The sequence below is a fragment of the Chamaea fasciata genome, unplaced genomic scaffold, assembly GCF_029207755.1.
Source record: "Chamaea fasciata isolate MVZ Bird 193981 ecotype frontalis unplaced genomic scaffold, bChaFas1.0.hap1 SCAF_1, whole genome shotgun sequence".
Taxonomy (NCBI): Eukaryota; Metazoa; Chordata; class Aves; order Passeriformes; family Sylviidae; genus Chamaea; species Chamaea fasciata.
Genome location: NW_027094086.1, coordinates 5,617,919 through 5,640,629, shown reverse-complemented (window position 1 = coordinate 5,640,629; position 22,711 = coordinate 5,617,919). Strand labels below are relative to the sequence as shown.

The 22,711-nt window shown below is 41.3% G+C and overlaps 1 protein-coding gene across 1 annotated transcript in view; it reads right to left on the bottom strand.

The window, feature by feature from the left end:
- COL22A1 (collagen type XXII alpha 1 chain) overlaps positions 1–22,711 on the bottom strand; it is a 201,780-nt gene that overhangs the window by 12,814 nt on the left and 166,255 nt on the right. Inside the window, exons 44-59 of the mRNA XM_066203455.1 lie at positions 20,082–20,126; positions 19,603–19,650; positions 17,624–17,737; positions 17,377–17,430; positions 15,183–15,236; positions 14,304–14,357; positions 12,733–12,786; positions 11,371–11,424; positions 10,525–10,578; positions 9,428–9,481; positions 8,808–8,852; positions 7,830–7,883; positions 6,751–6,804; positions 4,931–4,984; positions 2,450–2,521; positions 385–420 (exon numbers count right to left, since the gene is read on the bottom strand). Coding sequence (XP_066059552.1) covers positions 385–420; positions 2,450–2,521; positions 4,931–4,984; positions 6,751–6,804; positions 7,830–7,883; positions 8,808–8,852; positions 9,428–9,481; positions 10,525–10,578; positions 11,371–11,424; positions 12,733–12,786; positions 14,304–14,357; positions 15,183–15,236; positions 17,377–17,430; positions 17,624–17,737; positions 19,603–19,650; positions 20,082–20,126 — 900 coding nt within the window. The remainder of the gene's footprint in view (positions 1–384; positions 421–2,449; positions 2,522–4,930; positions 4,985–6,750; positions 6,805–7,829; positions 7,884–8,807; positions 8,853–9,427; positions 9,482–10,524; positions 10,579–11,370; positions 11,425–12,732; positions 12,787–14,303; positions 14,358–15,182; positions 15,237–17,376; positions 17,431–17,623; positions 17,738–19,602; positions 19,651–20,081; positions 20,127–22,711) is intronic.

Genomic DNA, 22,711 nt, shown 5'->3' with positions numbered 1-22,711 from the left:
GGGGATGAATTTTTTCTTTTTGTCAGGGACTGTACTGATAGGACAAGAGGTAAATGGCTTCACAATCAGAGAAGGTGATATTTGGTAGAAATTTTTCACTGTGAGAGTGGTGAGGTACTGGAGCAGGTTGTCCAGAGAAGTTGTGAATGTCCCATCTCTGGAACAGTTCAAGGTCAGGTTGAATGGGGTTCTGAGCAACCTGGTTAAGTGGAAGGTGTCTCTGCCCCGGCAGGGTGGGTGGAAATAGATGATATTTAAGATCTCTTCCAACCCAAACCATTCTATTAAAAAAATCCCCAGTTTTTTGGAACCCTGGTAACACCCTTGGTGACTTACTCCCTGTGACACCAGCACTATATTGAAACAACTGGGAATTTTACTTACCTCTTTCCCAGGAGGACCTTTCTCTCCTGGTTCTCCCTAAGACACACAGAAAGTGGATTTAGCATTGCACTGGAGGTGTTGGAAGAAAGACTTCACCTAATAACCACAAGTCTTGCTTTGTGTTAACAACACAAGTTTTCTTCCGCACAGTAGCAGGTTTGCATGATTTATCCTTATCCTACTGCTACTGGTCATTCCTGGATAGACACATCCTACTATTTAGAAAGCATTTTTTAGTGAATTTGCATCCCATGTAAACATAAAAAACATAAAGTAATTACTAACAAACCAGAGAAGATGTTTTACTGAAAGTGTGTTCCTGCCTTCAATATATTTTGTTCCTTTTTCTTACCAACAGATCCCAAAGCTTCATAAACTTTATATGGTCTTGTTTAACTTTAGGAGCACCAGCATTATACCCATAAGAGTCTGAAGATGTAAATGAAAAGAATTTTGTAGGTAGAAGTACCATCTTGCATTACACCAGCTGGAAAAACACATACAGAGACAGCTGATAAAGGAGCTTTAAGCCTAAGTACTCACTTGTTCTTTCAGAACTCAATTAAATAATCTTAATTTGAATAACCACCCTCATAGAATTTGATATATATATATATATATATATATATATATATATATATATATATATGTGTGTGTGTGTGTGTATAATTTTTTTAAAAATTTTCTCTGTGTTTATAGCATGATAATTAGACAATACAGCTTCCATTTTAGTATTTCAATGAAAAAAATATCACTGCAGTCCTGAACTGCAGATAAAGAAAAATGAACATTAAACTAGTTGTTGCTGAAATTCTGGCCACTTTCCCATATCATATATAAGAAAAATAATCTTTCTATTTGCAGCAAACATACATGATCATATCTATAACATGCACGCAGGTGGCATTTTCCCCTGGAAACGTAACATCTTCAGTTGTGTTAGCGTCCACACACATAACCATGAGAAATGGAACTAATCAGAGATGTGTGATCTAAATTAGGCTGCATTAAACTCACTCAAGTTTTTCTAAGGGCCACTTCCGTTTTAAATGGCCACCATGTTTGCTGCTTAAAATTAATTGTCCAGAGAAATATTTCTTTCTCTTCTTTTCATCCACGAGCTCCCTTTCAAATTATAAAATAAAATATTAAAAAATACAGAAAGGGAAAAAGAACCATCCGGTGGAAGATTCAGCTCAGCTAGAGACACACAAAAATCTTTTAAATCCCATTTCTTGTCACAACAAATCTAGAAAAAAACCACAAAACCATAACAAAAAAAAAAAAAAAAACAAACAAAAAAAAAACCCAAACAAAACAAAAAAAAAACCCAAATAAACAAAAACAAACAAAAAACCCCACACCTAGCATTCACTTTTCCCATCCTTCCAGCGGAATTTAACATTTTTACTCACCTTGAAAGGTCTAAAGATATTGGATTCTGGTACTATGATGTTGTCATGGATATAGTGTAATAATATATGTTATTTATTATTTCAGATCACTTTGGGATATATATGAATGCTTTAATTGCAATGTACCTCTGTTGCTGGCAACAAAGGAATTTCCCTCAGAATAGCAAATATCAGAAATACCTACATTACTATCAGCACTCACAATCTCCCTATTTAGTCCGTCTAAGATTCATGCAGAGGTGTAGTCTGAGAACTTAAATACTCCATACGTCTATTAAGAAGACTACTGAAGCAGTCTGATTAATGCACATGTTATAAGGGCTGACTGGCAGATACCAGCTTCATACATGAGATTATGGTTGCTCATTCATATGAAAAATGGTATTTTTGCAGTCCAGTTTCCTTTGGAAGTAAAATGATATGGCTTCTGGATTTGTCAGATCTCCTGCTTCTGTGTGTTTTTTTGTTTTTTTTGGATTAGTTTTGTTTTGTTTTGTTTGGTTGGGGTTTTTTTGTTTGGTTTTTTTTGTGGAGTTTTTTTGTTTGGTTGGTATTTTTTAACCTAACTAAAGATGACCATGTTTCATCTTCCTGTCTAACATTTAAAATCACGTAAAGAGAAGATCTAATCCATCCCCAGACATACTTACAGGTGGTCCTCGGGGTCCTATAAAGCCAGGGAGACCTGGGCTTCCCGTTTCTCCTTTATTTCCTTTGGGACCCTTAGGACAGAAATGAGACAGACACTAGCAGCCCTTTCCCCAACACCTCTTTCCCAGAGCATTCATCTACAGATATACTGGAACTGGGAAATTTCACTTTAGCAGCAGGACTCCCAAAACTGACAAGGAAAAACAGAGTATTTTAGAAAAGCAGGTTGCCTTATTAATAAGCTATGCAGGGTGCCTGGGAGAAGATGAAAAGGAAGGGAAAATTATGGCAGGGGCAGGAGGTGTGTTCCATGTGGTGTCACATGGTTTATAAGGGGATGTTGAGAGTGGAAATGCTGTGATGGGTGATGACAGGAAAACAGTGCAGGTGGTCATACTGCTCAAACCCAAGAATACAACCAAGAGACAGCTACAGGGCTTCTTCTTTGCCTTTATTTCCAGATTAAATTTATAAAATGTCTGTCTTTCGCTTATCTCTTGTGATATTCTGTCAAACTGTCCCTTTTTCCTTGCAGATCAGGGCAGATGAAGTGACAGTTCATGATACAGAACTGCTTCATGCACACTTCTAATGTGGTTTTAATTCTTAGTTCAACCTTTATTTTCAGAACTTTGTCCCCTGCTTTTTCAGTTCAGAACAGAGCCCTTTTACTTCTTAGAGTAAAACTCATGCAAAGTGAGCACCAATGAGCCTGACAGGCACAAAGCACATGGATTTGGGGTGTGCAACTTGCCCTGGAGACTTCAGGGGCTGGACTGTGTTGCTGTGTGTGGGCTTAAGCATGAGCAAGTGTGAACTGTGATGGGCACTGTCAAACAGCAATTGCAAAAGGAGAAGGCTCCTGGCAGGTTTTACCTTGTGATTACAAGTCAGCAATGGTGAAGGTGGAAAAAAAATCATCCTTATCACCATAACCTTCCTCACCTTCCTTTTTTTTCAAAACAGAAATATAAAATATTGGCTTGTCATGCCACACTGTGAAGGAAATTAATGCACTTCAAAATAAATGGATTTATGTACAGCACAAGGAGACACTTCTCATAATAACCTTTATGAAAAGGAGAGGATTCATTTTAATGACAGAGAAGGATAATGATGAGATGACTGTCTGTTCTGCTGACCAACACTGTCTCATTGTTTCCCCTTCCTCATCCATCTGACTTTATCCTTTTTCAATCTCCTATGTTATTTTTGGACTCTAAATCCTCTGGAGCAAAGGCAACTGTGGTGCTGTTTGTGCAGGAAGCTGCCTGGTAAGTCCCTGGGTCACATCAGATAGGTACAGTGATAACACTATGATGATTAAAATAATAATCCCCACTTGGCATTCACAAGGCATCCCAAAGCCACAGAGACCTGATAAAGACCCAGAAGGTAAAAAAAAGCAGTGATAGGAATTGGGAACAGGGGTGGTTGTAACAAAAAGAAGAAGTGTGCAAAGGTAAGAGCAAGGATCCATGGGGCAAGAAGCAATGGCAGCAGTCCCATGAAGGTAAGAAGAGCTTATGTCAAGGACAAAAAGCCTGTGGCACTTATTTTTTCATGCAGAAAGGCTCTCAGACTGCACCCCCTGTCCCACCCCCCCACACAGAAGGGTGGTATTTGCTTCTCTGAGATATCCCTGCAGATGCTTGATCAGGGCACATGTCTGTGGTGAGGCTGGGGTGGCTTTATCACTTTGCAAGGGTCACAAAGAAGAATGTCCTGCAGCAGCTTTTCACATTCCTCCTGCTCTGCCTTTGTTTCCCTATTAATTCAACAGTCCAGCAAGCTGTACTGTCTCCATGGGCAAAGAGAGGGAAGAACCCTGCATTGTGATAGATGCTACTGGGTACAAGGGAATATTTGCACAGATTTGCTGAATTCTGGATGATTTTCAGCAACAGAACAGAGGAAAAACCACACAAAAAACCCGACCAAACCACCAGCTCCTCACTGTCCTTCTTACAGCTCTTCATTTCCAAGCTGTTCTTCCCCACAGGATGGCCTCAGGGGAGTTTCATTATGCTTCCTGATCCTGGTTTACTGCCCACTATCTGCTCTTCCCTCAAGTGCCTGCAAGGATTTTTCTGCTGCCACTATTCCTCGATGGCAGCCTGCCAACTCCCCGAGGCCCTCTCCTTCCTTTTGACAACTCTCTGCTGGCTGCACGCTCTCTGCTTGGCAAAATTAAATCTACTGGTGAAGATGAGGGATGCCAATCTTTTCTCCATGCTAGGCAATCAATCATTTCCATTTGCTGTGAACACTTAACTTTCTCTGGGAAAAGTGATGACCCAGCTAGCATTTCAATTCCAGGAACGTAGCCAAACCCCCTTCAAAGTTGTGGCCAGTCAGTGATTTTCCGATTTTTAGACATGGAAACCATAGGGATGGTAACCAGCTACATATAATCCACTCCACCTACACTTCAGCAGTCACCTCTCCTGGCTGCACGAGTTTCCCTTTGTGGTACTTACTGGGATACCTGCTGGGCCAGGTTCTCCTGCAGCTCCAGGCACTCCATTCTTGCCCTGTGTCAAAAGAAAATAGGTTAGTCATGTAATTCATGCTAAAACTAGAAATATTCAGCTGCGCCTACACCAGCAGGGATTTCTTTAGCATTGTTCAGTCTCCTCTCCTGACAGACTGTGAAGTATCTTATTTCCAAATGACCTCACAGCTTCTGCATCCCTGATGGCATGACTGATCTCAGGAAAAAATTGAGATGTGGACCCAAATCCACAGGCCTGAGGAGGACCAAATCAGCATTTCTTCTCTTTCTCCTTTCCTTTACCCTTGTCCTTTTCATACCCAGCATCCTTCTGGATGGATGGAGACACCTCCTCTGGCTGGTCCAAGTCACCACTGTTCAGACAAGACTCTTTTTAATCATCTCCTTTTTTGAGGAATGGAGAGAAACACTTGTTCTAAAGTTTTGAAGCATTTGATATTTACCCGACACCAGACAACTCAGAATGAGCCAAAACATCCTTTAAAAGGACCTGTTTCTCACTGTTCCTTAAGAAAGCAGCTGAGATGATCATCTACAAAGTTTGGTGAGATGAAAGTTTACACTCTTCTTCTCTCAACTCACCATGCAGAGCTGTTTTTCCCTGCACTGGGGTTGATCATAAAGACCAGCCTGTCAAAATTCAAAATTATGCCTCACACTCATTTTTAGATAAAAAACAAAGAAGAGGAAGAACAAGAGGAACTAATACTTGGCCCTCCAACATACAAAATCCCAAGTATCTGTTCTGCAAAGAAGAATATGGCCTGGAGTTATGATAGTTTCTATCTCTTCAAATATTTTTACTCACTCCTAGTGTTGTGCAGGGGCATGACACATTAGTGAGTGATGCCAGCAGTACAAGAGTAATGAGGTAAATTATGAGGTGGACACAGGAGGCCTCCTTATGTTCCTGCAGTCTAATCTAAACCCCAAGCCCACCCCCAGCTTGGAGGGACCTGCTGCTCCAGCTCCTGGCATTGCTGAGTCAGCATTTCTTACTTCCCTGATGGTGCTGTAGAATCTGTTTCACTACCAGGTACCAAGAAGGAAAGGAACTCACTCATTGCAACACACTAAAGATGTGCCTTGGTTCAGCAACAGAGATCTCAATTCAGATTTCACAAGGATTAATTTCAAAGACAGAATTTTAAACCCTTTGAAATTAATAAAAGTAATTTCTTAGCCATTACGAATAAGACTTTTTGAAATGTCAACTAGATTTCTATTTCTCCACTGAAGCTGTAATTAAACAGTACATAAGAATAGTGTCACATCTGGACTCCACAAAACTCAGCCTGGGCACCCACAGTTAGTGTCTGCCTTTGAAAAGTGAGACCATGTGAGAAGTGAGTAGGATCCCAGAGGCAGGACTGAAATATGAGTATTTCTGACTCTGCAGTCCTGACAGAATCCATTGAACTGTTCTTCCTACTGTGTCAGCAACCATCAGTCCCTTGCACAATTATAAGTTTTCATCAGTTTCTAGCAATACCATTCTTATTTGTCTTTCTGAAAGGCAAAGTGTTTTAATCAAACATTGTCTGAATCTTCCTAACTTTCTTCTTTCAAGTTCTGTACTGCAGAACATTCCCACCACACACAATGTCCCATCCCTGGAAATTTTCAAGGCTGGGCTGGATGGGGGTCTGAGCAAGCTGGCCTAGTAGCATCCCTTTCTATGGCAAAGGATTAGAACTACATTATCTTTAATGTTCCTTCCAATCCAAACCATTCTATGAACTATTATGTACCTCTAGAAATGGCTTGTCAGGGGAGAAAACTCACCGGCTGCCCTCGGAGTCCTCGAGGACCCTGTGGTCCTATAGGACCAGGATCACCCTGAGAGGAAGAAAAGTATCCTGGTGAGTGAGAAAGATCTGACATGGAGGCAAGTGAACAAACATTTTAAAATATTCCTGCTAAATTACACTGTTCACATATTAGGGGAAACAAGATTAAAGGAGTCTCACTGCTCCCTTTCAGTTATTTATGAGGAAGACCAAATCTTTGAATTTTAAACACCTACCACTAAATGCAGCCTGATTACAGGCAGAAACCATTTCTACCAGGTTATTATCAGATTATCTGAAAGCGGTATTTCTTAGGGACAGAGATTCTCTGATATTTCTCAAGAATTGACAAGTATGTTCTCTCTTCAGGGAGACTCCACAGCTGCTTCCATCTTCTCCAGGGGGTTCCTTTTTGTCTGCCTTACATTTTGCTCTGAAGGGTACCATTTACAGCATACCAGTTTCCAGTGACACGGGGGGGTGCAAATGAGAAGCCACTTCTCCAGGTCCCATGGCAGTGGCACATCAGCTGCTCGGAACAGTGCTTGGCAGCTGCTGCAGGATCCCACGTCAGCTGCGCTCTCCCAGGACTTTGTTGTATCACTGCACTTGACACTAATCATGCCAGGGGAACTGTTTGTACCATCTTTCTTTCCTCTGAGCAGCAGCAACTTATTCCATAGGTATTTCACAAACTTCAGTGGAGCGACACACTCAGTCAGGTACAGCCGTGACAGAGTCTGGCCTGGTGGGACCCCCAGAGCAAAGCACTGCTCAGAGATGGGTGCCAGAAGACAGGTCCATGGTTACCAAGCACAGCCTGGGCTTCACACAATGCTGCTGTCCCAGCTTATCCAAAGATATATCTGACATTTTATTGCCAGCAGCTGAACAGTGACAAAGGCCCTCTAATTCTTTTTTTCCCCCCTAATGATCTTTGCACAAATCATTCCCTGCAGTAATTCAACCTTTATTGAAGTTCTTGCAGCTGTTTCAGGTCAGGGTCACTGTGAATTAAAATTTTCATTTGTCAGAGAGAAGGAGATTCATTTCTGCTCGAAATGGTGCACTTACATCTTTCCCTGGTGGCCCCTCATGACCAGCAGGACCCATCACACCTGGCTCCCCCTGCAATTCAGCAAAAAGGGAAGAGAGATCAACTCAAGGTCAAATTCAGACCAGTATCACCACTGTAAGTGGTGTGGGGTTTCTGCAATGTGTGACTGAGCTCAGTGAACACTTTTTTAAAGCCAGCAAGAGCCTCGTTCATCTTACATGACATGCAGCTTATAAAAATAACTCAGAAACATCTCCTGTAAGTGATGCACAAGGCAGTGCTCTGCTTTCCAGCAAATTATTTGCTACTGCAGGCATTGAAAAGCACCAACACATTCATGATACAGAAGCTATCATAATGAGGTAGAGATGAGGATCTCCAGCACTGGATTTTTCACATAAGCTTCTGCAAGCAGAGAATTTTATTTCCCTGTAAAAAAAGGCAGAATTAGGTGGAAGAACATTCAGGTTTTATTCCCCCTTTTATACCAAGGAGGTCCAAACAGAGTGGAGAACAACTTTTCATGCAAGACTTGAGGTTTGGGTTTTATAAACCACAGGCAACTAAGTCAAAGGGACATTTCTGTTCACTTTTCTTTAAGTTTTGTACTTGAATTTATTTTGCACTTCTTCAGCATTTGTGGAAGAGAGCAAGTACTTGTCCGACAAGTGCAGTAGGGTTCCTCACTTTGCCAGCCTGTTTACCAGAAGGATGTGGTATGCAGGCATCCTTGAGATTTCTTCACAAAGGACTATCTCAAAGGGAGCATCAAAGGATTAAGTTCTACCAGCTGCCTCACCTTCCCCAGAATCAGAAATTCAGCAGAGGGAATGAGGACAGCTGCTGTCATTTTTGTGCCATAGATGTGGCCCATGGAATCACAGTTGAAAACCCACATGAAACATTGTCATCATTTTTACCTTCTGCCTCAGAAAGAGCAACTTCAATTCCCACTCTTCCTCCAAAGCATCATGCATGAGATACCTGTTACTTACCCGGGGACCTGGGGGACCTGTATCTCCTCTCTGTCCTTTGAAACCCTACACAAGGGAATGAAATCAATAATTATCCATCACCCTGATGCAGGAAAAACTAAGAAAACTCTATCTTGAATGTTTATTTAATAACCTTTCCAGTTTTGCCTAAAGTTACTAGGGACTGGTCAGCATGGAGCAGCTGTCTTCCAGGGAGTAATTAGGCAGGGCCACATCACAGGAAAAGCTTTCCATAGCTCCTTAAGCTGTAAAACCAAGGCTGTGGTCTGTGTATCCCTGGTGTGCCCAGCCAATATATTATTTAACCCTGAAGTTTACTGTCCCCACTCTTTCAGAGGATGTGTAACAGAACACAAGGGTTACAGCTGTGACTTCTGGTGGAGGGGTGTCATGAGGTTACATGCTTTAATTTCTAGATAAGATTTTTACTCTTCTCCACATTTGACGGATTCAGAAATGTCTGTGTTCTATTTTTGTTGCTTATTAATGTATATTATTTAGTCACAATGCCACGACTGGTTATATTTTTTCATCAGTAAAGAACCTCATTTGCCCAAGACATGCTCCCTGACTACAGCACAGGAGGTTGAGTGGGTGGGACCCTTCAGAGCAGCACCCACCGGCAATCCTCGGGCACCCTCCCGGCCTGGGAGCCCTTGTTCTCCAGGCTTTCCCTGTGGGAAACAATAATGCTCATGTTAGAGAGAGCCCCAGGTCCCTTTCGCTGCTGTTGAAAACTTCCCACTCCTCTCCCTCAGACATAACATCACTGAGAACTGTGAGTACCCAGGGTTAGTCCAGCAGAGTCTGAGTTTGCAAGGAGAGCAGCAGTGACAGACATTCCCAAACATACCTGCACTGTCACCTGCACTCTGAGGTGCTGAGGCATTTTACAGCTCTGGACTGGTGCATGTTGGCAGTGTCAGAGCTGCACCAATACCTGATCAGCACATGCAAAATCAGCATCTGCACATAGAAATGGGGTGGTTTGGTGCAAACACAAACTATCTGCAGCTGCTGTGACAAGCACTCCTCTACCTAGCAGTTGTCCCAATGCCTGGGACAACTAATTCTTGGCTGTGCCCAGAACCACTGAGTCCCATTTGACAAGTCACTGAAAGAGGCTGGCAATGCCTGATACTTGAAGCACATTCTTCATGTAACACACACAGTTGCAAGAAATAACATTCACTGCCAAATTTACTAACATTGCCTTTTAGCTGACAACTTGGTAGCTCAGCTTTTTTTTCCTCAGCAAATACAAGTACAGGCTAAGTAGAGAAAATCAAATATAAACCCTCTAATTCTGGGTAACAGAACTGTCTCAGAGCAATCCAGAAAAAAAAGCTTCTTTAAAGACTCCTCCTCTCAACTTTTTATGCCCCATAAACTTCTATCAAAAGGATGGATCACTAGGTTTAATGTTACAAGACAACCTTCTATCTCTGCAGTGTTTAAGACAGCTGTAAAAGTGGAGTCACTAAGTTTTAGTGTATTTATGGTAGTTGTAAAAGTAAAAGAACCCAGTTTCTTCTCGAGATTGCTCATGTGTCATGCCTATAAATCGCTCAAGACAATACAATCCTTCTGGTGTTAAAAACAGATGTGCAAACAGGCTCCTTGTTCCCCCTAAGGAGTCCCTAGATAGGCAGCTCCAAAAACAACAACTGGATGCAGCTTCTGATCACCAGAGCAAAACAGTTTTAGATTACATTACCGGCTCCCCCAGAGATCCTGGTTTGCCATCTTTGCCATCATTGCCAGCAATGCCCTGTTAAATGAAATGCAAAACAGGGTAAAAGGAATCAACAAGGAAGATTGGTGGGCGTTTTGTCAGTGTGAAAACTCTGCTCATCCTGACATGCTTATGTCGCCTAAATCTCCAAGACCCTCCCTACTTCTATACCTCAGTCATAAACATCTCCCTGTCACACCCCTCTAACAGCATAACCTCTTTCCCTTTCCAATATGGGAATATTTCCCTTTCCAGCAAGACGAGCACTCCAACAATCTTAAATCAGGATTCTAAACCCAACTGTTATAAATCATTATAATGCCATTATCTTCATTCAGGTAGGCTACTTTACAGTAGAATTATTTCTGGCTCTATCCTTATGACAGATGAAAAAACTCTCAAAAGGTTGTACTGTTACATTTTCCAGAAGAGAAGAGTCTATGCCCAAGGTGCACTTGAACTTGAGTCAGTGCAAAGCGATCATTTTGACTGTGAATTCAGATAAAGTCAATGTCTCAGCCTCTGAATCCTTGTGCCCTTACACTGGAGTCATAAGTTGATTTCTGTGCTCTGTATAAGCGTATTTCTTTCAATGGGAAGACACATAAGAAACAGTCCTGATTCACATTGTTATTAACACTTTGCTTTAAAGTGATCAAACACAGCACCCACACTGTCCTGGAACAAGGACACTGCATCAGCATGACACTGCTACAGACCACGCATGGCTCTCAGTGCACCTCAGAAATGTCACCTCTTTGTTTTACATACCTATGTGTGCATGAACAATTTAATGTACTGAATTAGAAGTAGCTTAATCACACTCACTGGAAGTCCAGGTAGTCCTGGTGGGCCCTGTGGACCTGGGGGACCATCTTTGCCCTGGATAGAAAGAACAAATACTGAGGGTCAGGCAAGTTCCTCAGAGGCTTCTGTCAGATGAAGATTTATCACATGTAGAGTCTGCCACGGGACAACTGTGAGAAGGTGGTCTTGTAGCCCATGCCACACAGTCTATGAGGTTTCCTTGAACTCCTAGTTTGGAATGGATGGCTCTCTTTTCACATTAAAAAAAAAAAATCAATATTATCTATGAGTTCTTACAAATAAAGAAAAACACTGAAATCACTGGTAATTTTTTTCGTGAAGTTTAATGATATTTAAAATTTCATCCTTAACTTTCTGGATGAGGTGTCCTGCCAGGAAGCAGATGTATATTGTATACCTTTTAAATGAGTAGTTACAAGAAGTGCCTTGCTGACCAACACAAGAAATCCCCTTACTCCACAGGACTGGACAATATCATCCCAGGTCTTTCACAGTTCCACAACCTTATGATCCATTTGAAATGGAATTTCAGCCAGCCTGTCCATCTAGTCTCTAGCCTCTCTGAGAATGCTCACTGATTTCATAATCAGCCATCAGAAGAATCATCACTTTTTACTTATCATGAAGTTCAGGTTGTGAAATGACTTTTCAGAAGGCACCTTGTCCCTTAGTAAACCTCACTCTAGAAATTCATCATGGAATTACACAGTCTTAAAATCTTCCAACTCAATAGGGGGTATTCTTCAGGGAAGGTTCATTTTTACCTTTTCAAACTGAAGTTATCATCAATCAGATCACCTGTCTCTCCCAGGGTTTTTTGACGCATTACCATAAAGTAGCATCTGAAAACCCTTCAAATGAAACATCAGTGCCAAAATTCTTCATGGGCTTCCCAAAGCTTATACCTGCACTGATATTTTTGATGGTGCCAGGAAATAGTGCCAGGCTCCAGCATCTCAGCAGTCTGTGCTGTGACATCCTTCATCCTTCTGTTGCTGGTTATATTTTGATGATCCCCACACAGGGTTCAGGTATTAGCCTGAGGTCATGAAGCATCCTAACAGATTTAGGAATCCTGTTCTGGAGGCTAAGAGGTGTTAATAGCAAGGAACGACAGACAAGGGGCACAAAAATCTCCAGAGAGGTCCCATGGGCTGGACTATCCTCTGGCTAACTTGGAATTTCATTCAGTGAGTAAAAAAGTGTCAGAACAGAAATCTGTGGTTATTTGTGGAGGTTCTACTTGCAGGTTGAATATTTTGGGGAGCTTTCAAAGGACATTACATGGATGCCAGTTCAGCTTTACTTCAGAGACCTAAACCTAGGTGAAGTCAGCAGTCAAGCGCGGAGCTTAGAGCTCACCATGTCTCCTGGGTTTCCTGCTGGTCCTATTGGTCCTGGTGCCCCATCTGATCCCTAAACAAAATAAAGCAGAAACAACCTGAATGATTAATGCACTTTATATGTTTGTCAACACATTCTCTACCACAGCTGGCAACTCTGGAGCTTTCTTTAATCACACAGCTCAACATTCATTCCATTTCTTCATTCATCACTGAAAAGCAGTTCCAACCTCTGCACTCAATCAGCCTCCAAAGCCAGAAATAGTCAGATATTTGAGTTTGGTCTTGGCTCTTCCTTCTGAAATCAGGGGACAAATAGGAAAAAGCCAATCATGATGAAAATAGCACTCAAGAACAGAAATTATGGGAGAATAGAAATTATGAAGCACACTCTGTAGCAGGGAAACTCCTGGAGCCACAAGTCAATGCAGACAGAGGGAAAAGTTAGCAAAAGCTGAAGAACAAAATTGTCTTGGGGACATCACATTTTGCTCTGTTTTGACAGGCTCAGTTTTACTTTGCACTTTTGCTGTGGCTGTTCAGGAGGTCTCATATGACTATTTTAAGTGTTTTAATCCCACTGGTACAGCGCTGTAGTTCTAGCAGTATTACGTTAATAGAGACACTTCAAATGTGTCTGTTACTAACTTCTCCTAAAATAATGTTCATGGGAGCTGAAATGACCCACAAGGCAAGTCCATGTGTCATCCCAGCAGCAAAGCATCCAGCATCCTTTAGGCACTGCTACCATCTGAATATGGAATTTTATTTTAATCCCCCTTTTCTGCTTTGTCCAGTCATTTAGTCAGTGCAATGTGAATTCAGGCTGTGCTGATCCCCAGAACAGATGAAGGTGGCACACACACAGCACAGCAGAACTAAACTGCATTGTAAGCAGCAATATGAGCAGTGATGACTCTGGGCAATGAAAGGTAGTTTGGAGAGAAAAGTCCTTGACTCAGAAAAAAATCCCCGAACTTGAAGGGAGCAAAGCAGAGATACCACCAGCAGGAGAACCAAGTGATTTCAGCTCTGATTCTGCATTATCACCCCTTTTTAAATACAAAGAAGCATAATTTTATTCATGGAGAGGGCAGAACTAAGAATGAGAAGAACTGTGATGGAGAGGGACATGTAAAAAGCCTTTTAATTCAAAAGTAACTCACACAACATACAAAATTGGAGAAAATCCAGTCTCATATCACTGAGTAAAATTGAGAACTAAAATGCTCCTAGATCTGCTAGTTCTAGACTAACAACCTATTCCACATACAGGAAAGCACCTATACATGTACTAAATAGTCCCTATGGAAGAGTTTTCATCATCATCTTTGTATTGTATAAAGAGAGCAACTGAAGCTTAGCAACTATTTACAGAATCAGTTGAAGCAATCAGTGGAAAGTGGCCAATGTATTAAATAGCAATTACCATGACAGGGGAACTCTATCACACTCATGGAATCATTAGGAACTCACTGGAAAATGCAAATTTAATGCACAGATGGGACTGGTCTTTTCCACCACATGGAACTTGCAACACTCTTTATTAGCAAGAAACTACAGGACCATCTTTGCAACAGAGGAACTTACAGGTGGACCAGGGTTTCCAGGAGCCCCTGAGAAGCCAGGCATTCCAGGGTGGCCCTGCAGAATGAAAACAGAGACTTTCTTTGTGCATTAGTCACATATCTACTTGTATAAAAGTTAACTGGTGATTATTGCAAGGTAACACCAAAATGAGTCAATTCACAGAGAGCTGGTTGTAAGGAAATAAAGATCCATAGCTTTTTAAAGTGAAACTTTGGTTTCCAAAGTGTGCATTTCAGAAATAACATAGTTGAATTCCAGGTAAATTTCTTCCCATGCGTATTTTAGTCTATGCTAATGGAAGATGACAGCAGATACTGTGGAATTGCACATGACAGGAGGTCAGTTGGGAAACCAAGTTTGTTTAAAATATCCTAAAAATATCATTGAAGAGGTGCTGATTTGCACGTTAAACCAGTGACTCAGCCCTTGGCAAAATTAACTATGAGAATTTACTCTAATTTAAACTATTCTCATCTTTCCTGTGGTATCTCAGTCCTTCGTAAAAGAGCTCCTCCTTACATTCATCATCTAAGACAAATGGACACACTGGCTTTTTCAGCCCTGAACTCCTGGAAATCATCTAGGGATTATCCAAGGAAATGAGCAAGGGTTAGGTAATGTAGAGAATTTAATGCACTGAGCCCAGAGGTGAGGAAACAGGTGGTACTGGGAAGTTTTATTGGAGATGAGGGTGGAAGTCTGTGGAGAATTGCTATGATTCCACTCTTTGGCAGAACCCATTTGTGGTTTGCCAGTGATGAAGAGCTCCCATCTTCCTGTTCTGCCTCTGAGAAGGGTGCTCCTGTACAGGCATCACAGGAGTTACTGATGAAGGAACAACCACAGTGACAGCACTGCTGGAAAGCACACGGGTTTTACCTGTTCACCTTTTTCTCCTACTTCCCCAGTCATACCACGGTCTCCTTTAGCACCCTGGTAATAAAAAAAAGAGCCATTGAAAGTCAATGAGATTCAGTGTTGTGACAGCTTTTTGACCTCTCTCATAAAGCACTTGGACATTCACGAATAAAACTCAAGAATCAGGACAGAGCCGTCCTTGCCCTCCTCTTAAATTCTTCTCTAGACTTTTACTACCAGTGCTGGAGCCAGGAATATATGTGGAAAATGGCCTTTGAGTGGACTCAGCATAGCTGGTTTTTAATGTTTCATTATCATGGGCATAAAGAGGAATTATACATCCTTAAAGAACAGGCAGGTTGTTAGGCACTTCACTAAATCACATCTTTATAAAGAATCACCTGGCCCCACAAAGGTGCCCATACCCTTCAGGGACAACAGCAATAAAACCAGCATTTCTAAGGTGCAGCCAGAAAATTCATACCCAGAAAGCACTCCCCTCTTTCTCTTTCTATTCTAGACACACAGGACAGAGACAGCTAACTCAAATGTGCATGTCTGCATTATTAGTGCAGCACTTGTCTATATTATCAGTGTTTACAGTGAGACAAGACAGTGAAAATTACTGAGGTAATAGTGAACAAGGTGTGAACAAATACACAGAGCAATAATGAATGGAAATAATACACTGGTTTACTATAATGAGAGTTAGGAGACAAGGGGGAGAAAGAGGGTTGCTATTTATTAATAAAAGAGCTCTAATTGGTATGACCAGAAGGAATGAAGCTGCTCATGAGCAAAGATCTGCAGTTCTACTGCTCTTCTGTCAGGGCAGGAACTAACGGGTGTTGGTAAGGACAATACACCACAGAGTCAAAAGTGCAGAACAATTTGGGTCTCCCACTGCAAGGATCCTCCTAAGATATGTAGAAAAGAGTTATAAAGACTGTCTTTGTGTTTGCCCCTTCACAGGGGTCTTACCTTTTTTTTTTTTTTGCATATGAGAACTCTTTTTATTGAATTCAAGTTAAGACTACTTACCAGTTACTTGATTTGACTTTATGCACATGTACAGTTTGAAATTCATCCTGTTATTTCATCTAACTGTCCATTCTTGCTGCCTAAATCTCTGCTTTCTCATGACATATAAGAAAGCAGCAGATGTGGTATGTCTCAGATTGCTTGGCATTTCTGCCAGTTACTGGCTTTATGGGTTACCAATTCTCTCGTTAATTCTATCCTGGAACAAACTTTGAACAACTGGAATATATTTTGATCAACACTATGTTTACTTTTGAGATTGTGCTGCACTCCCCATCACACTTTTAATTGCAAGGTATGAAATTAATTCATGAAACTTTATTAGCTTTTCCTGCACTCTAACAAGTGTAAATACAAAGATGTTAAAATAGCAGGAGCTATTTTAGACAGTAAGTCAGTAGTGAAAGGATGTCTGGAGGAAACTGTGGCCGATCATTAAATCACCTTATCTCGTCCTCCATTGATTTGTTTTGATTCATTTCACATTAGGCAGTTGTAAAGGTTTTAATTGTGGCCAGGCACTGGCATCATGAACAGACTGGTGACAGCCCTCTTTATGGGAAATGCTTGAAATGTGACATTACTGGAATACTTCAAACAAGGGAAGTTTGTATGTGTTGTGTGTCCTAGACCATGAAGCAGGAGAATATAGCTAAAAGTTTTCCCTGTAAAATGTTTCAGGAAATATTTGGAGTTTTTGGGTAGGACCACCGGGGCAGATGGTGTGTTTGGAGCCCAGCAGCCCATTGCAGTCTTAATTTAAGTGGTTCCAGCACAGAAAATTCAAAAAGGAGAGGAACAGGCACAGTGGCTACTGCTGAGGTTTTAATTTCTGTCTCACCTAATTTGAGTTGAAACTTACTCTCAAGTCCATCCATCAATGTAATGGAATTCAACATCAAGAATCAGGCTCTTTAGATGTGTCTGCCTGTCTGTGTGTGAACAAAGGGATGGTAGAAGAAACTATTGAAACAATATGAAACAATCCCTCATGCCATGGGCAGGGACACCTTCTACTAAACCAAGTTGTTCAAAACCCCATCCAACTTAGCCTTTAACATTTCCAGAGACAGGGCACTCGCAACTTCTTTGGATAACCTGTTCCCAAAATAATTAGGGTGACTAATTAGTCACAATTAAGTTTTCATTAGACAGCTGAAGAAAACCAACCAACCTTTGGTCCATCGAGCCCAGGTGGGCCTGGAGGACCTCTGGGACCAGCAATGCCCTGCAATGCACAAGAGGAAGAGGTAAACACAAGTTTAATTCATTGACTCCATGTGCCTCTAAAAAAGATTCAGCAGGTTGTTGATGAAAAAAAAAAAAAAAGTTAACCATCTTATAAGAAGCCATCAACCATACTAATAGAAAAACAGGGTCAGAGCAGATCCAAGGCACAGTCACTCCCTCAGCTCTCTTACTGTTTTCCCATCCTGGCCATCTCTGCCTGGTGGTCCTCGGAGACCTCGATCCCCTTTGAAACCTGGGATGCCTGGCAGTCCTGGTGGGCCAGGAGGGCACTCACTGCACACATCCTGGGAGAAAACATGGAAAAGCACATCAGCAATAGGCTGCAGACTCTTAGCAGACCCTATGGACACACACTATGAATGCAGCACTGTGGTGGTGGTATAGTTCCTAAACCTTTGCTGTTTTACCTCAGGATTGGGGTGAATTTGCCTTAAAGAAACACAATGAGGGCAGTGTGAATCAGAGTGAGGGTCAGCAGCTGAGCTCACACGTGCTCCCATGGGGTGTTTCCTATCAGTTCTCGGTCCTAATTGGTCATCCAGGATCAGGAAACCAAGGAAAAGCTCTTCCTGATGGGGAGGTCAATGAGACTAGGGAGATTATCAAGACTATCAAGAAAAACATTGGTTTGAAACCACAAGACCACTAGAAGCCTGTGTCTGCTCCAGTCTGAAAGATCTGTCTTACTGCTTAGAGGGCAGGTTTCTAGAGAAAAATCAGGTGCAACATAAAGTCAGAAAGGATTTCTGCAGGGGAAATTATTCAGCAGCCAGCTTGGCTAAGGACAACTCATCTGATTTTGTGGAGTTTGTGAAGATCAAGTGAATGTCACAGTGCCCTGGCCAAATTTTTTCAGGGAGAATCACTACCTCCCTCCTTCCAAACCTCTTTGAAGCATCCTCTCAGCAGTCTTTACATTTTAACTATCCTCAGGAAATTGAATCCATGTATGATATTTTCATTTCAAAGGCAGACTCCCTTCAGTAAAAGGAGAGGAAATCCTGCCCATAAAAACATAATACAAAACAGATCATCAGGTTGAGAGTCAGGAGCTACAACACCCAACTCTGTCAATGATGTGTTGCAAAACTGTGGGATAAATTGTCTTTCTGAATCTCAATGCCTACATCCATACTTACCTATTTACACTGTAAGTGCTTGAGAAACAACCGTAACAGCAAAGCCCTAATTTCATCTGGAATTTTAAGGTGCTGCTTTCTGTACCAAGAGTGGAGTGAAAAAATACCAAGCAGAAAAAATGCACAGAAGTGTTTAACCATAATAAAGCTAAAGAAAATAATGAAACATTAAAGTGACATCCTATACCCAAGAATGAGTCTCTTGCTATTATCCAGATCAAAAATCCCAAACAATATCTTACAGTGAAGCCTCCAGAACAATACTGGGTTCCACAAAACTAAGACAGCTCTTCAGTGAAGAGTAATTTCACAGCAGCAATCTTAAAAGGGTCCTTTGGTTAATGTGGTTGGTGAAAGAAGGCAATTTTTTTTAGTTTCTTTTAATCAATAAGAAAAGATTTCCTGCCAGGTCTCAAGGCAGCTTAAAAAACTCACAACATAGCCCATGCAAACCTGTAAAGATTTTTCAGTTAGAGTGTATCAAAGACTGACCAATTTCTCAGACAATTCTCTACATGCTGAGTAAAGGCAGACAAATTATCACTTTTGAAGCACAGGTACTTCTGGGGTTAATTACCTGCCTCCTTTTAGATTCACAATGCAAACTAAATTTTCACCCACAGTTACCCAAAATTACTTCAGTCACTGTTGAAGGTATATACGAAAAAATGCAGCATTTTATTAAAATAGCTTCCATTTTCTGGTTTAGATAATGCAACTTGTTAATGCTTATTTCTCCTTAGGAATGAAAGCCTCAGAAAGAGCTGAGAAAGTCTCAGAGATGTTATAGAAAACTTTGTAGGTTATTTCACTGCTGGGGAAGGGATTTTCATCTCCAGCATGAGCTTGTGTCCCAATACCACTGCAAGTAAGAGACTTGCAAATCTTGAGCTTTGAAAGACTGTTTAAAGACATTTTTTGCAATTGTAGTCCAGATTTTCCCATCACAGAACATTAGTCACGTCTGAATCAAACAGAGATAACTCCCACTCTCATTAAAGGCTGATTACCTTTACTAGGAGATTTATGTCCTCTGGAGTGAGCAGGGGTGGGGAACCCTGTGGAATGAGAAATCCATTATTTCAGGCAATTTTTAGAGGTATCAAGACATGAGAATTTTTCCTGAACATGCTTATGGATTCTCACTGGTTTCCCTTGTCCTGTATAGGACTCATCGGGCCAAACTTGGGCTTCCCACCCTACCTTACCAAGGCTCTTCATCACACCTGAGACTAGTTCCTGCTGAGGGTACTGCACAGTGGTGCTAAGGAAGTGCCTTTAAAATTTTGGGTTTTATTTGCATGCAGAATATCCAGTTATTTTCATAACATTCCAATTTCTTCACTAAACCTTTAGTGGGTTTTAGTCTTTTTCCTACTGCTCTGTTGGAAAAAACAATGGAAAAGCACCCAAGTGTACTTCTGAGGTGAAATGTACAGTTGGAAACTGGGTTAAAAGGAAGATGTAATACAGAAATGAAGTTACATACAGGTTTTCCAGGAGGTCCTCTTTCCCCTGGATTTCCAGGTACACCCTATAGATCATAAAAAAAGAAAAAAAAGGTGAAATTATTAAACAGTAATCCTCTGGCTGCTCTTGCACTCTGCTGACTGATCTGGACCAGCACACATTTTACTTTCTGCTGCTGAGCAGCACTGCTCCTTGCATGAGACAAATAGCAAACTCCTTCAAATATCTACAACTTGAACATCCTCTCAAACCCTTTCTAAATTTATTTGAGTCACACAGAGACTGGAATTGCTTTAGCTTGTCTTCTGGTCATAGGAAACACTATGAACTTTACTAGTGTGAAGGATGAAGCTTTAAATCTCTGAAGGCAGGTGTAAAAAAGCAAAATCAGTTTGTTTATTTGTTTGGTTGGTTTTTGTTTGTTGAGGTGTAGTGGTATCAGTTTTCATGAGAAGAAGGCATAGAAGTTACCAGCACTCTCAGAATTCTATGTCCAGATAGGCAGAGTTAGGAAAAAGGACAATCTCCACCCCTCACTGTCCATCTCTTACATGTCATTAACAAGGAATTAATTCTGCTAAAAACAAAACAAAAATCACGTTTAAAAATTTTTGTAAAATCTTTGCATAAAGTAATGCCCATTCGGGAAACCAAATCTTTTGAACAAACAATTGGCCACTGCTCAGATGGCAACAAAAATCTGCATTGTGAGGATCCTTGCAGAGGTATTTTAAGATACTCAGTGACTTTTCCCCAAACCATTTTCTGCTGAATTCTGTATCCACTTGGTCCATCACCCTGTGTCTCCACTCAAGCCAAGTGCATGTTCTATTCATACTGAGAACCTTAAAGAGCATAAAAACTTTACCACATACAAAAGCTGTCCTACCTGATCATTTTTGTTTCTAAAAATTGTTTAGAAACAAAAATTTTTGTTGATTCTGGAGACGACCCACACAGGGTTTTCTCTGGGATAGTTCCAGATTTGCCACCCAGGATGTTCATAGAATCATAGAATGGTTTGGTTGGAAGGGACCTTCAAGACCATCTAAATTCAGCCCCCTGCCATGGGCAGGGACACCTTCCCCTAGACCTGACCTCAGAGCTCCATCCAACCTGGCCTTGAACACTTCCAGGGATGGGGCATCCACAGACTCTCTGGGCAACCTGTGCCAGTGTTTCACCAACCTCACAGTAAAGAAATTCTTCCATATATCTAATTTAAACGTACTCTTTTCCAGTTTGAAGCCATTATCCCTTTTACTGTCACTTCTCTTGTGTAGTGAGAAAGTAGAAAGTAGAAGATTTGATGAGGAGGGAAAAATAGAGTTGTGTTCACTCAAGATGACCTTGCTGCTGGAGGATGCTAAGAATATTCAGTGTGGAAAATTTAATGTGTTGTGTTTTCTTTGGGTTGTTTTCTGTCTGTCTTGAGAAATGGAGGTTTTGTTGAAGATAACAGAATGCTGTAAAAAACTTAAAATGTATTCCTCACAGGCTGGGGCCTCCCTGCTGGGAGAAGGAAAGATAAGAGGCTTGGATGTTATCCTGAGCACTTTTTGCCCCAGCTAAGATGGAACAAGCTTAGCAGTGCATGTGTCCCCATTCTGCCAGCATGGTAATGGAATAAATCTACTCTTTACACTTCTGCTCTGGATTTTGGCTGTCTTGGTTATCTATGTATATTCAGTTCTCACATCTCGTCAGAAGTCCCTCTCCATCTTTCTACAGGTACTGGAAGACCACAAATAGCTCACCCTGAAGCCTTCACTTTTCCAGGCTGAACAATCCCAATTCTCTCCACCTCTCCTTGTAGGAAAGTTGCTCTATCCCTTCAGTTGCCTTGGTGGCCTCCTCTGGATTTGCTCCAACAGTTCTATGTCCTTCCTGTGCTGTGGGACCCCAAACATAGACACAGCTCTGCAGGTGGGGTCTCACCAGGGCAGGATAGAGGGGCCGAATCCCCTGTCTTGACCTCCTGGCCACGCTGATTTTGATACAGATCAGGACTTGATTGGCTTTTTGGGCTGCATAAACAGCAGCTGGATGCTAGTCAAGGTACAAGCAGTGGCTTTCAATAAGTCTAGGATCAGCAGGAGCTACTCTTTGAGACTATCTAATATTTCCATGTGGAAAGTTCCTTTAAAATTTGGTCAAATGCTTATCCAGGAAGGGTACTGGGTGTTCTTTCTGCCACCTTGTCTCAGGTTAGCCCATTCTGCCAATCAGTTCATGAAATTATTTACAAAAACAAACATATGGAGACATGGGGATTAATGGCTGAAGAACACTGCGTGTCATGATAAACCACAGTTGTAGATATAGGGCAAATAAACTTCATCCTTAAGTCTCACTCAGTACTTACACCCTGTAAGTACTAGTATCTGTCTTGCTAGAGGAGAGAAAAAAAGGGAAAATATATTGATTATCTTTTTTATTACCATATTAAATGGTTTTGGGTGAGCAACAACCCTTCAATTATCTTGACTTTCTAAGAGACAAAAATTAAACACAAACTGAAGTGAACCTAAAGTGGAGCTGAAGTAGTGCTGAAGTTCAAGGATGAACTCTTGTTTCCTGAGGAACTAAACCTTCTGTAGGTGAGAACAAAGAGAAGATAATGTCTGAAGAATATGTTTAGCTCCAATT